General features: G+C 43.0%; 1 protein-coding gene across 1 annotated transcript in view; it reads left to right on the plus strand.

The window, feature by feature from the left end:
* Positions 1-4734: 4734 nt before the first annotated feature.
* The window catches only part of DYNC1LI1 (dynein cytoplasmic 1 light intermediate chain 1), a 41554-nt gene continuing 30859 nt past the window's right edge, over positions 4735-15429 (plus strand). The window contains exons 1-2 of the mRNA XM_038769203.1: positions 4735-4965; positions 5147-5220. Of these exons, the coding sequence (XP_038625131.1) occupies positions 4805-4965; positions 5147-5220 (235 nt within the window). The 5' untranslated portion in view covers positions 4735-4804. The remainder of the gene's footprint in view (positions 4966-5146; positions 5221-15429) is intronic.

The raw sequence follows: 15429 nt of genomic DNA on the forward strand, positions 1-15429 counted from the left end.
GAATGATGTGCGGGGATACGGTCCTGGAAATCGGGGAGAAGGGAACAAAACAGGCGAGAGGGAGTGGCCGGCAAGCACCAAGGAGGTGCCGGCGGGTCGGAAAAACACCATTTTAGGGGCCCGAACGCGGGAAGTATTGAAGGAGTAGAAGCAGAGGGTGTGGTACATATTTTTTACTCTATTTATTTTACTTGTACATATTTATTCTATTTTGTTAATATGTTTGGTTTTGTTCTCTGTCTCCCCCTTCTAGACTGTGAGCCCACTGTTGGGTAGGGACTATATGTTGCCAACTTGTACTTCCCAAGCTCTTAGTACGGTGCTCCGCACACAGTAAGCGCTCAATAAATACGATTGGTTGTACTTTCCAAGCGCTTAGTACAGTGCTCTGCACACAGTAAGCGCTCAATAAATACGATTGATTGATTGATAGAATGATGTGCGGGGATACGGTCCTGGAAATCGGGGATAAGGGAACAAAACAGACGAGAGGGAGTGGCTGGCAGCACCAAGGAGGTGCCGGCGGGTCGGAAAAACACCATTTTAGGGGCCCGGACGCGGGAAGTATTTAGGGAGTAGAAGCAGAGGGTGTGGTACATATTTTTTACTCTATTTATTTTACTTGTACATATTTATTCTATTTATTTTATTTTGTTGATATGTTTGGTTTTGTTCTCTGTCTCCCCCTTCTAGACTGTGAGCCTACTGTTGGGTAGGGACTATATGTCGCCAACTTGTACTTCCCAAGCGCTTAGTATGGTGCTCTGCACACAGTAAGCGCTCAATAAATACGATTGGTTGTACTTTCCAAGCGCTTAGTACAGTGCTCTGCACACAGTAAGCGCTCAATAAATACGATTGATTGATTGATAGAATGATGTGCGGGGATACGGTCCTGGAAATCGGGGATAAGGGAACAAAACAGACGAGAGGGAGTGGCTGGCAGCACCAAGGAGGTGCCGGCGGGTCGGAAAAACACCATTTTAGGGGCCCGGACGCGGGAAGTATTTAGGGAGTAGAAGCAGAGGGTGTGGTACATATTTTTTACTCTATTTATTTTACTTGTACATATTTATTCTATTTATTTTATTTTGTTGATATGTTTGGTTTTGTTCTCTGTCTCCCCCTTCTAGACTGTGAGCCTACTGTTGGGTAGGGACTATATGTCGCCAACTTGTACTTCCCAAGCGCTTAGTATGGTGCTCTGCACACAGTAAGCGCTCAATAAATACGATTGATTAATTGATTGATAGAATGATGTGTGGGGATACGGTCCTGGAAATCGGGGATAAGGGAACAAAACAGACGAGAGGGAGTGGCCGGCAAGCACCAAGGAGGTGCCGGCGGGTCGGGAAAACACCATTTTAGAGGCCGAACGCGGGAAGTATTTAAGGAGTAGAAGCAGAGGGTGTGGTACCTATTTTTTACTCTATTTTATTTTGTTAATATGTTCGGTTTGGTTCTCCATCTCCTCCTTCTAGACTGTGAGCCCACTGTAGGGACTGTCTCCATATGTTGCCAACTTGTACTTCGTGGTACATATTTATTCTATTTTGTTAATCTGTCTGGTTTTGTTCTCTGTCTCCCCCTTCTAGACTGTGAGCCCACTGTTGGGTGGAGACTATATGTTGCCAACTTGTACTTCCTAAGCGCTTAGTATGGTGCTCTGCCCACAGTAAGCGCTCAATAAATACAATTGATTGATTGATTGGACTTCCCAAGCGCTTACTACGGTGCTCTGCACAAAGTAAGCGCTCAATAAGTACGACTGATTGATTGATTGATTGATTGATAGAATGATGTGCGGGGATACGGTCCTGGAAATCGGGGAGAAGGGAACAAAACAGGCGAGAGGGAGTGGCTGGCAGCACCAAGGAGGTGCTGGCGGGTCGGAAAAACACCATTTTAGGGGCCCGAACGCGGGAAGTATTTAAGGAGTAGAAGCAGAGGGTGTGGTACATATTTTTTACTCTATTTATTTTACTTGTACATATTTATTCTATTTTGTTAATATGTTTGGTTTTGTTCTCTGTCTCCCCCTTCTAGACTGTGAGCCCACTGTTGGGTAGGGACTATATGTTGCCAACTTGTACTTCCCAAGCTCTTAGTACGGTGCTCCGCACACAGTAAGCGCTCAATAAATACGATTGGTTGTACTTTCCAAGCGCTTAGTACAGTGCTCTGCACACAGTAAGCGCTCAATAAATACGATTGATTGATTGATAGAATGATGTGCGGGGATACGGTCCTGGAAATCGGGGAGAAGGGAACAAAACAGGCGAGAGGGAGTGGCTGGCAGCACCAAGGAGGTGCTGGCGGGTCGGAAAAACACCATTTTAGGGGCCCGAACGCGGGAAGTATTTAAGGAGTAGAAGCAGAGGGTGTGGTACATATTTTTTACTCTATTTATTTTACTTGTACATATTTATTCTATTTTGTTAATATGTTTGGTTTTGTTCTCTGTCTCCCCCTTCTAGACTGTGAGCCCACTGTTGGGTAGGGACTATATGTTGCCAACTTGTACTTCCCAAGCTCTTAGTACGGTGCTCCGCACACAGTAAGCGCTCAATAAATACGATTGGTTGTACTTTCCAAGCGCTTAGTACACTGCTCTGCACACAGTAAGCGCCCAATAAATACGATTGATTGATTGATAGAATGATGTGCGGGGATACGGTCCTGGAAATCGGGGATAAGGGAACAAAACAGACGAGAGGGAGTGGCTGGCAGCACCAAGGAGGTGCCGGCGGGTCGGAAAAACACCATTTTAGGGGCCCGGACGCGGGAAGTATTTAGGGAGTAGAAGCAGAGGGTGTGGTACATATTTTTTACTCTATTTATTTTACTTGTACATATTTATTCTATTTATTTTATTTTGTTGATATGTTTGGTTTTGTTCTCTGTCTCCCCCTTCTAGACTGTGAGCCTACTGTTGGGTAGGGACTATACGTCGCCAACTTGTACTTCCCAAGCGCTTAGTATGGTGCTCTGCACACAGTAAGCGCTCAATAAATACGATTGATTAATTGATTGATAGAATGATGTGTGGGGATACGGTCCTGGAAATCGGGGATAAGGGAACAAAACAGACGAGAGGGAGTGGCCGGCAAGCACCAAGGAGGTGCCGGCGGGTCGGAAAAACACCATTTTAGAGGCCGAACGCGGGAAGTATTTAAGGAGTAGAAGCAGAGGGTGTGGTACCTATTTTTTACTCTATTTTATTTTGTTGATATGTTCGGTTTGGTTCTCCATCTCCTCCTTCTAGACTGTGAGCCCACTGTAGGGACTGTCTCCATATGTTGCCAACTTGTACTTCGTGGTACATATTTATTCTATTTTGTTAATCTGTCTGGTTTTGTTCTCTGTCTCCCCCTTCTAGACTGTGAGCCCACTGTTGGGTAGGGACTATATGTTGCCAACTTGTACTTCCCAAGCTCTTAGTAGGTGCTCCGCACACAGTAAGCGCTCAATAAATACGATTGATTGATTGATTGGACTTCCCAAGCGCTTAGTACGGTGCTCTGCACACAGTAAGCGCTCAATAAGTACGACTGATTGATTGATTGATTGATAGAATGATGTGCGGGGATACGGTCCTGGAAATCGGGGATAAGGGAACAAAACAGACGAGAGGGAGTGGCCGGCAAGCACCAAGGAGGTGCCGGCGGGTCGGAAAAACACCATTTTAGAGGCCGAACGCGGGAAGTATTTAAGGAGTAGAAGCAGAGGGTGTGGTACCTATTTTTTACTCTATTTTATTTTGTTAATATGTTCGGTTTGGTTCTCCATCTCCTCCTTCTAGACTGTGAGCCCACTGTAGGGACTGTCTCCATATGTTGCCAACTTGTACTTCGTGGTACATATTTATTCTATTTTGTTAATCTGTCTGGTTTTGTTCTCTGTCTCCCCCTTCTAGACTGTGAGCCCACTGTTGGGTAGGGACTATAGGTTGCCAACTTGTCCTTCCCAAGCGCTTAGTACGGTGCCCTGCCCACAGTAAGCGCTCAATAAATACGATTGATTGATTGATTGGACTTCCCAAGCGCTTAATACGGTGCTCTGCCCACGGTAAGCGCTCAATAAATCCGACTGACCGGTCCAGCTTTGGACGGGGGAATTACCAAGGGTGGGGGGGAGGGGGGGAGAAAATGTCGGTCAGGGCGGGACTTTAAGAGACCGACAGTGTGGCGGATATCATCCTCATCATCATCAAGCGTATTTACTGAGCGCTTACTATGTGCAGAGCACTGTACTAGGCGCTTGGGAGGTACAAATTGGCAACCCATAGAGACAGTCCCTACCCAACAGTGGGCTCCCAGTCTAGAAGGGGGAGACAGACAACAAAACATATTAACAAAATAAAATAAATGGATATGTACAAGTACAATAGATAGAGTAGTAAATAAGTACAAACATATATACAGGTGCTGTGGGGAGGGGAAGGAGGGGGCTCAGTCTGGGAAGGCCTCCTGGAGGATAGACGTGCTTGGCACATAGTAAGCGCTTAATAAATGCCATTATTATTATTATTATTATTATTGTCTTTCCGTTAGAAAAGAAGAACAAACGAGGCGCTGCGGCGGAGGGCTGAGGGGCCTGAGGGGGCGGGGGCTGGGGGAAGCGCCCTTCAGCGGCCCACGTGACCCCACCCGGCGCATGCGCGGCGGGGGGAACGTTCGAGGAGCCGGGCCCCCCCCCCCCCCGCCCCCTTCCTTCCGCCCGGCCGGCGAACGCCCTACATCCGGGTCCCCGCCGCCACCGCCCCGCTCGCCGAGCCGACGGGAGCAGAGGGAGCCGAACCAAGATGGCGGCGGCGGCGGCGGCGGGGCGAGGCGTCCCCTTCGGCTCCTCTCCGCCCGCACTCACCGCCACCTTCGCGGGCGGAGCCTCCGCCAACGGCTTCTCCAACGGCAACGGCGGCGGGGGCGACGGCAAGGCGGACGAGGAGGACGGGCAGAACCTCTGGTAACCGCCCCACACCCCCCCCCCCCCCCCACACACCCATCCTCCATTACCGGGCCGCTCGAACCGGCCCTCGCCCCCGCTTCCTCACGCACCACCCGCCCGCCCGCCGTCCCTCCCCATCCCCGGGGAGGGAGGCCCGAGCCCCCCGCCCTCCCCAACCCCGTGTGTCGCTCTCCGTTAGGTCCTGCATCCTCAGCGAGGTGTCCACCCGCTCCCGCTCCAAGCTCCCCGCGGGGAAGAGCGTCCTGCTGCTCGGTAAGTGGCCCTTCCCTTCATCATCAGTCGTATGTATTGAGCGCTTACTGTGTGCAGAGCACTGTGCTAAGCGCTCCCCTCCCCTCCGGTTGCCCCCGTGAGGCGGCGTCGGCCCTCCCGGCCGCCGCCTCATCACGTTGGACTGCAATGACTCTGCTCCCATTGCAGCCGCTTTTCATCATCATCATCAATCGTATTTATTGAGCGCTTACTGTGTGCAGAGCACTGTACTAAGCGCTTGGGAAGCACAAATTGGCAACATATAGAGACAGTCCCTACCCAACAGTCTAAAGGGCTTTTCATTGTGTTTTGCTTCCCAACCCCACCCCTCTGCTCTCCCCCTCCCTTTCCTCCTCCTCCTCCTCTTCCCAGACGCCCATCCCTTCCTCGTCCCCCTCTCCATCCCCCCCATCTTACCTCCTTCCCTTCCCCACAGCACCTGTATATATGGATATATGTTTGTACATATTTATTACTCTATTTATTTTACTTGTACGTATCTATTCTATTTATTTTATTTTGCTGTTCATTCATTCAATCGTATTTATTGAGCGCTCCCCGTGTACAGAGCACTGTACTAAGCGCTTGTGGGAAGTACAAGTTGGCAACATATAGAGACAGTCCCTACCCAACAGTGGGCTCGGGGGTTGCCCCCTTCCTCGGTTATAGCCCCTCCGGGGGTTGACGTATGTCTGTACATATTTCTTTCCTTCTTTCTTTCTTTCTTTCTTTCTTTCTTTCTTTCTTTCTGTATGTATGTATTTATTTATTCATTAATTAATTAATTTATTTATTATCTTGTACATATCTATTCTATTTATTTTATTTTGTTAGTATGTTTGGTTTTGTTCTCCATCTCCCCCTTCTAGACTGTGAGCCCGCTGTTGGGTAGGGACCGTTTCTATATGTTGCCGACTTGTCCTTCCCAAGCGCTTAGTACAGTGCTCTGCACACAGTAAGCGCTCAGTAAATACGATTGAATGAATGAATGGCCGCAGGCGAGCTTCCCCAGTCAATCAATCGTATTGAGCGCACCCTCTGTGCAGAGCACTGTACTAAGCGCTTGGGAAGTACAAGTTGGCAACATATACAGACAGTCCCTACCCAACAGTGGGCTCGGGGGTTGCCCCCTTCCTCGGTTATAGCCCCTCTGGGGGTTGACGTATGTCTGTATATATTTATTACTCTATCTGTCTATCTATCTATCTATCTATCTATCTATCTGTATCCATCTATTTATTATTTATTTATTTATTATTTATTATTCATTTATTATTTATTTATTTATCTATCTTGTACTTATCTGTTCTATTTTATTCTGTTGGTATGTTTGGTTTTGTTCTCTGTGTCCCCCTTCTAGACCGCGAGCCCACTGTTGGGTAGGGACCATCTCCATATGTTGCCAACTTGTACTTTCAAGCGCTTAGTACAGTGCTCTGCACACAGTAAGCGCTCAATAAATACGATTGATCAGGTTATCCCACGGGGGGCTCACAGTCTTAACCCCCATTTTACAGATGAAGGAACTGAGGCATAGAGAAGTTAAGTGACTTTTCCAAGGTCACACAGCAGGCAATTGGCGGAGCCGGGATTTGAACCCGTGACCTCAGACTCCAAAGCCCAGGCTCTTTCCACTGAGCCACGCTGCTTCTCTAATAATAATAACAATAATGATGGCATTTATTAAGCACTTACTATGTGCAAAGCCCTGTTCTAGGCACTGGGGAGGTTACAAGGTGATCAGATTATCCCACGGGGGGCTCACAGTCTTAACCCCCATTTTACAGATGAAGGAACTGAGGCATAGAGAAGTTAAGTGACATGCCCAAGGTCACACAGCAGGCAATTGGCGGAGGTGGGATTTGAACCCGTGACCTCTGACTCCAAAGCCCGGGCTCTTTCCGCTGAGCCACGCTGCTTCTCTAAAGCGCCTAGTACAGTGCTCTGCATATACCAAGCGCTCCCTAAATACCCCTGATTTGGTGAGAGAAGAGATGCGTTTTGTGATACATGTGATGATGGGAGTCGTTGGAGAAAGGGATGCAAAGATACTGGGGAAATGGCGTAAGTCATTAATTTTTAATATATCACATGTGTGGTTGGTGAGGTATTGTGCCTTTGGCTGCCTGTTCATTGTCTGCTTGGTTTTATTCCCTCTACTCCTGGGTATACTTGCAGATTGGGGTGTAGTTAGCATTTTTAAAGAGTCATTCAAGCCACAAGGATTTAAGTAGGGGTAGTAAATGACCACAGTCATTGTGGGAGTTGTCATGCCGCTGGGATTTTTCTGTTTTCCTCCTTTCTGGTTGCAAATATGAATGAATATGTTTGTTCTGGGGTCTGTCGTAATCGAAAAGAAACAGTACGGGGTTTCAGTATGTCAGTTCAGGACTTCATCCGGTGTTGCGGATTTCTCTTGGGGCCATTTAGAAGAGTTTCTGTGAGGTATCACTCAGTATTTGTTAAGTTGAAATGTGATGTATTTAAACTAGAATACCCAATATTGGAAATTGTGAAGTTCAAATTCAGTGCATTTATTTTGCCTTGATAGATTTGAATCCAAAATACTTAACGACGGGAACAAGAAAGACGTGAGAATTAACCCCAATCCCAGAAATAAGATAAATGCCCCATATCGTGTTGAATCATTCAAAACCTACTGAATCCATGTAACAGTCTTCAGAATAGATGTCAGTTTATTCTGTGATTTCACAGTCGTCCGAGAACTAGTCACGTCCCAAATGTACGTCTAGCCCATCTCGATTTAATAGCTAAGTAATTATTTTAGGAGTGGTTGTCAGAAAATAATACAATCTGATTCTCTGTCAGAGTGCGTGTGTGTGTGTGTGTGTGTGTGTGTGTGTGTACACACACATATAGTCTTTAACCGGCACATAAAATGTATATATGCAAGTTAGACTATTGCTTACCTTCTCACTCTCCTTTCGATGAGAAATTCTTCTAAATAAGGACTGAGTTGTCTGCACACAGTAAACACTCAGGAAATACTATTGATTGCATCTTTACCTGGACCAGTGTATCCAAGTGAAACAGTCATCTGCACTTTGGCCGTGTTGAGGTTGCGGAAGGCTTTTAGGCATTTTTCTTCAACCCAGTGATAACATTTATGCAGAGGCTATGTTTAAGCAAAAGGTTTCATCTGCTCTAGCTTGGACGCTGGACAGTTTCATTCATTCAATCGTATTTATTGAGCGCTTACTGTGTGCAGAGTACTGTTGGAAGCCCTTGGCCCTTTTGCTAATATTAGGAAGATATTTCATTTCTGAATTTATGATCTAAAAATCGCCAGTATCAAATGGAAGAGAAGTATTTTATATTTTTCCTTAACCATTCACTGTGAATCTTTGCAAAACCACCTACACTTTTCATTAGGGAAGTTACTATAAAAAGTTCTGTATTGTAGTGGGATCATTAAAGGGGGGAAAAAACGCTCATTTTTAGAAAAAAGATGCATAAGGGCAAACAAATGCAAGGGATTCCTGGAGGTAGTCGATGCAATCTATAAAGTTTACTAGTATGCGGGGGGAAGTGTTCTAGCAGGTCTTTCTATAAAGATTTAGCAATGAATTTATTTAGACAGTGTTATTTTTAGTAAAAATCCAGATTTATTTTTAGTTGGTATTGTATCATGTAGTATGAGTAGAAATGATGGGGAGGCTTTAGTCTTTTTCCCCTTATTGTTTATTGTAAGTTATTTAAACTTGGATTTGCAACCAAAAAAAACCCTTCCTGGAGTTAACTCTTGATTTCCCAAACTGATTTTATAAGTTAGTTATATTGCAGTTATCTAATCTAAAAATGTCTTACCATCATCAATCGTATTTATTGAGCGCTTACTGTGTGCAGAGCACTGTACTAAGCGTTTGGGAAGTACAAGTTGGCGACATATAGAGACAGTCCCTACCCAACAGTGGGCTCACAGTCTAAAAGGGAGAGATAGAGAACAAAACCATACTAACAAAATAAAATAAATAGAATAGATATGTAAAAATAAAATAGAGTAACAAATATGTACAAACATTCAGAGAATGCATTTGTTTATGGTAGAAATATCATCATGGTAAACAATTTCCATAGCCACCCCTGATTAATTCTTTTGACCGTGGTCTGCTTTGTTTTTAGAAGAATGCGGGCATGGTTCCCCTTTAGGGCTTGACCTTTGTTGTTTGTTCCAGAAGCTGGCATGCTGGGCTCTGACTACAGCTTGGGCATCAGTGCCTACTTCAAAGAGGGAACCACTATTGTGGGATTGTGTACTGTCCTCTGGAGGCCTCCTCTTACTGTCCTGTGTTTGCTGTTCTCCCATCTCCCACCTCCTCCTTATTTCCCTAATGGAATAACTTAGCAATAAGGACTTTTCTTACAGTTTTGTTTAGTTCCCTTTAGTAGTTTTTCCATTAGAGGGCTTCTGAAATTGTTCAAGTAACTACGGTTAGAGGTGAAATAATGCAGAAAATGGTGTAATCCCTGATCTCTTGGTGCCTCTGGATTACCATTTATTTTTGAGGTACAGCACCTCTTTGATCCATTAACATGCCCAGTGTGGAAAGTTTGGTATATTTTCAGAGGTAAATACTATCAATCGGTGGTATTGGAGTGCTTACTATATATGGAGTACTAAACAAGTGCTAGGGAGAGTTGTAGAATGATCCCTGCCCACAAAGAATTTACTAGGTAGTTAGGAATCAGAAATCAAGTCAGTAATCTCTTATTGTTTAGAATTTTTTTTATAAATAAACCAAAACATGATTCTTGCCGTTTGTTAGCCAGTCAGTTGAATAAAAGTACCAGGTGAGTGATTACTTGGTATAGCCCACCATTACAAAGGCTGATGTATACTCAGTTTTGCCTTTATGCATGTTATCGCTTTGCATTTTGGCTAGAGCATTGTCAGGGAATTGAGAAACATTCATCTGGTAGTGCGAGGTAGAAGAAATGGCTTGTGTGCACGTGTTCGGCAGCAAAATAGGTGACTTTGTATGGGTTTTCTTCATTGTGGAGTTTTAAGAGAGTGCAACCACTGCATCGTAGGACAACTTGGTATATTTGTTTTTTCGGTGATCTCAGGGACCTGAACAATATGATAAACTATCTGCTTCTGTAGTTTTGTAGAAATATGTGATTGTTTTAGAACATGTTTTGTTAGGTACAATTTTATGAGGCATGGAATTCTCATAAACTAGGCTTATTGGATAAGTGAACAGATTCTCTGTAGATTGAAAGATCTCATTTTTCTGAGGGAAATCTCAAATTACTTGTGACTTTTGGACTAGAGAAGATGCTTGAAGATCGTATTTTTTGAGGATTTCTCTTGGATTTTTTTTTACTAGATCAAACTTTGATTTGACTAATATCATAATCATTAGTTCAAAACAAGTTGTAACTCAGTGTGGGAGGGTTCCTTGTTTCAAGATGGACAATTTTTCAGTATTTTCCAGATTTTTCTGAAAGTTATTATGGGACTTGTTATCTAGTATGTATATAACCTAGCACTTTTACTTTGCCCTCACTGATGTCTACTTGACAATCTCACTTCTCATTTGGACTTCCACTAGAAGGAAGGCAGAGTTTAAAAAAAAAAAAAGAGTTGGAATGCAAATCAGTTAACTTCCAAGCAGCTATTTTAAAAGGTTTGGTTGGAGAGGGTGTTGTAACTATTGTCTTAAAATACGGTTTTTTGTTCTGGATTTCAGTTATCTTTATTCCATTTCCTCTGATACTGAGGCTGGTTATAGTTTATTCCTTGGTAGGTTTTCTTTGCAAGAACTTTTTTTTTCTTTTTAGGGAGAGATTAATGTGGATTTTTGCTACCTCAACTAGTTTCATAGTTTCTCATTATTGCAGTGGCCTGGGTCCTTTGACTACTAATTTATCTAATAAGAATTATAGCTTAAATGTATATATGCTTAACTTCTCGGAGCCTCAGTGACCTCATCTGTAAAATGGGGATGAAGACTGTGAGCCCCACATGGGACAACCTGATCAACTTGTATCCCCCCAGGGCTTAGAACAGTGCTTTGCACATAGTAAGCGCTTAACAAATGCCATCATTAATATTATTATTGTATAACACCTTACAAAGTAGTCTCAATATTTTATCTTCCTGTAAGATGGGAAAAGGTAGGCAGTTTGCCCAAGGTCAAGCAGAATTAATTGGTTGAGATGCCAGTCCTAAGACTCCCTACCAGAGTGTTCTTGAAGATTGTCAGCCGTGTTTCCTTATTTTTAGGAGGCTAGTTTACCACATAGGGAAGATGGAGTTTTGGAAGTGGTGATGTGGGCTGGGCCAGGACAGTAGGTGTTTATAAGTGGAGGAACAGGAGAAAGGGCATATAGAGTGATTGAGTAGGAAAGAGATGATGTCAACCCCAGGGGAGTAAGCTTCGATCTTGTCACCATCTCTGGCTCTCATGGGCATTACCAGAACTTGGTACCAAAGGTGGCACCAGAGACATTAGGAATTCTTAATGTGATTTTTTTAAAAAATTTCATCTTAATTTTAGTTGTCTCATATGTAGGATTTGGAATTAATGCCATGTATTTTTATACCATCTGAAATTTTGGGTTTTTTACAGTTTAATTACAATTCTGCAGCATTATGTTGTTCAGTTTGTTTTGTAATTCACTAAGGTTTTACTAAGTAAAAAAAAACAAATGCAAAATGCAGCTATTTCTCTTGGTTGTTTTTCCTTAGGAAAAAATAGACTAAGTACCAACTGCCAAAGGTCAGAATATTCATGTGTGTTTGTGTTTATTCACTCCAAAAAGGTAGCAGAAGGGAAATCAAGGAACCTCCTCTTTTAGTTCATGCTTGGAGATGGTGGGAGCGGGAACTAATTTCAAGTATTGTTTCAACATGTTAGCCAGAGATGACGTTGTGTTTGGTCACTTTGGAAAGCTTGCTGTTATTTTAATAAATACACAGATAGTTTTTTTCTTATGTTTATGTTCTACCCCATTGTGTAAAGACCTGCATATCTGCAGAAGCCAAATACATTTTGCAGGGAAAGGATCATAGAGCTAGAAGGGATCTCAGACTTTGGTCCAGTTCTGTCCCTTCAGGCAAGCGAACAAACTATCCAGGACAAATGGTAGGTCTTTTCTGAAACATCTTAAGGAATAAGATATTCCTTTTCTACTCTCCTGGTAGAAAATTCTTCTATACTCAATAGTGGTGTCTAGACTGGATGGAGACACAACAGTGTCCGTTGCTTAGGAGGGAGTGCATAGATCATCTGTTCAGCTGCACCCTCTTTCCACTCAACATGCGGTTTTGTCCATTCAGTTATATTTATTGAGCGCTTACTGTGTGCAGAGCACTGTACTAAGCACTTGGAAAGTACAATATGGCAACATATAGAGACAGTCCCTACCCAAAAATGGGCAATCAGTCTGGAAATGGGCTAAAATAGACTGATGATAAATTGATATGATGAAAAGTTAGTGAGGGAAAATAGTACCTTAATTCTGAATTCCTTTTTAGGTAATGAAAATTTAAAAAATATTTATTGTAGAAAGTTGTCCAGTTTTTTTGTTTGTTTTGGGGGAGGTTAGAGCAACTATAATCCTTAAAGAAGGATATAAACTAAGGCGGTAGTGAATCATTTTTCAGCAGACTCCTTGGTTTCTATTTGGAAAAATATTCTACGTAGACTAAAGATTTTGGATTGTTCCATTTATCACAGCTTCTACTAGTGTAGAATAGTTTTTTTTAAAAAAAGGTCTTTATCAAAATTCCTAAACTGGAGTAAAATTCTGATATAGGAAAATATTTCTGAAGACATTTAGCAGCTATAATACAGATGTTTTCACCAGGGGATAGCTTCTGGATTAGATAGTGGATGAGGTAGGTCTCTCTCAGGCCTAATGTCTGGATTATTTTCAGCCTTTCTGCTGGCAGGAGCCAGTGAAACAATTTTCCCTGTCCAAGTCAATGGCTCTATCTCCTACAGTTTGGGTCTCCTTTAGGCTTCTGCCAGTAGATTCCACTTCACTAATACAAGAAAGATCTTGGACTCTATCCTTCTCCTTTCTGACTAAGGCTAAGAGTCTCTTAAACTTTGTCTTTGCAATTTTTTCATGGTTGTGGAAGCATCCTGTAATACATTAGGACCAAAAAGTGAGCACACACTATTTTATTGATTTTAATCAGTTATTTTAGAAAATTCCTGTAGTTTGATATTCACTTTGAAAACATAGTGAAGCGTAAAAACGGGCCCTATGTGTATGCCTTCATAGGTGTCTGGGTTCAATAAGAAGGCAGGGTGATGCTTTAAAACCATCCCACATTGCCTCTGCTCTTTCCCCAAAACTGATAGGGAAGAAGAATAAGTGGCAGGTACAAAAGAATGAGAAAATCAGAAGAGGGGTGGAGGTGCCATTTTCCCTTCGCTGTTAGGCCTAGATACCTTCTGACAATGTGCAAGCATCTGAGACATGGAGCTACTTCAGAGTGCTTTCCAGTGAGTTGAACCTTAGCCCAAAATTGGTCTCCTGGCTCAGATGAGGATGGAAACGTGTAGAACAAGAGATTATATTTATGGTCACGTATCATTCATTTAACACCTCTGTAGGTATTCTTTTTGAAGTGGGAATTGGCTGCTAATAAATTCTGGGATTAGTAGCAGTAGTTCACCTCTACAAAATATGTTGCTGTCTTATTTTACTTATTCATTTCACTTTGTGTCACTTTGGTAATGAGGTAAATTTGAGATTTCTCATAAATATATTATCTAAATGTCTGTTTTATTTTTACTATGTTTTAGTAATACACTCTTTGGCTTGTTGATTCAGAAGCATGCTTTGTGTGTCAAAGCCTGTTGGACCTCCTCCCACTCCCTTAGCATTTTTTTGAACATTATCTTTATACTTGATTGTTTCCTCTACCTGTACTTTATTTTTATATTTGTGTCCCCTGCTGGACTGTAAGATCCTTGAAGGTAAGGTTTGTATGCTTACTCTATTGTACTCCCCTGATGGCGTAGTACACTGTTTGGCACAAGCAGTGTGGCCTAGAGAAAGAGCATGCACCTGCTCTTAGACCTAGGTTCTAGTCCCAGCTTTGCCAATTGCTTGGTGTGTGACCTTAGGCAAGCATTTTCCTTTCCTGTGTGCCTCAGTTTCCTCAACTGTAGAATGGGGATTAAATACCTGTTTTCCTCTTGCTTAGACTCTCGCTCTTGCTTAGGGCCCCATTTCAGTCAATCATATTTGAGTACTTAGTGTGTGCAGAGCCCTGCACTAAGCACTTGGGAGAGCACAGTGTAACAGACACATTTCCCATTCAAAATGAGTATACAGTGTAAAGGCGTGGGGACCGTGTGACCTAATTAACTTGGGCCTACCCCAGTGCTTAGAACTGTGTTTGACACATAGCAAGCACTTAACAAATACCATTAAACATACCACTGATTTTTATAAAGGGGCACACCAGCCTATTTTGAAATTGAAAAGTGGTAAAACGTGAAACGCTGTCATCCATTACCTCTTTGGGGACAGAACATTCTGAAAGATGGGATCCTTCTTTAAGCTTCAGTGAAAGCTCTGGATACACACTACCAGAATGATTGCAGATGGAGGAGGAGCGACTCAATGGCATAAGACAAGATGCAGCAAAAGGGTAGAATGTTGGATTTTGGAATTGGCCAGATGACAGGTGCAGATCTTAGGGGAAGCTTGTTTTCTAGGACTGTGGTCTTCAAATGTTTGCAATCTGAGGATCAATTTGGACTACCTCTGGGAATCTTTTCCCTCTCTGCTTCTGAAATTTTCACTTGTGAGCTAGCGCATTGTGGTCAGGGAGTATGTTGTGTACTCTCTCAAGCGCTTAGTGCAGTGCTTTGTACACACTAAGCACTGAGTAAATACGATTGAAAAAATGAATGAAGCATAGTAGCCCCCCACTCCCAGCCACTTGCTTAGGCAAGTTGTTTTTAGAATCGTAGCTGGTGAAATAGTCTCTGTTCTAAAAATGGGCTCAAAAGTGCCTTGAGAATGTTCTCAGGGAAGGACCAAGAGCAATGAATGGTAGTACCTCGCAGAAGTGAAAGTCTTCTGGCTTTGGTAGCAAAAGCTCTGTGGTTTCTAGCTGACTTATTAGTATGTGAAGGGTTTTTTTTTTGTTTTGTTTTTATGGGGAGGATGCTGATACCAGGGCACAGTAAGAACGAGAGGAAATTAATTTTCTCA

The sequence above is a fragment of the Tachyglossus aculeatus genome, chromosome 2 (genome assembly GCF_015852505.1).
Source record: "Tachyglossus aculeatus isolate mTacAcu1 chromosome 2, mTacAcu1.pri, whole genome shotgun sequence".
Lineage (NCBI taxonomy): Eukaryota > Metazoa > Chordata > Mammalia > Monotremata > Tachyglossidae > Tachyglossus > Tachyglossus aculeatus.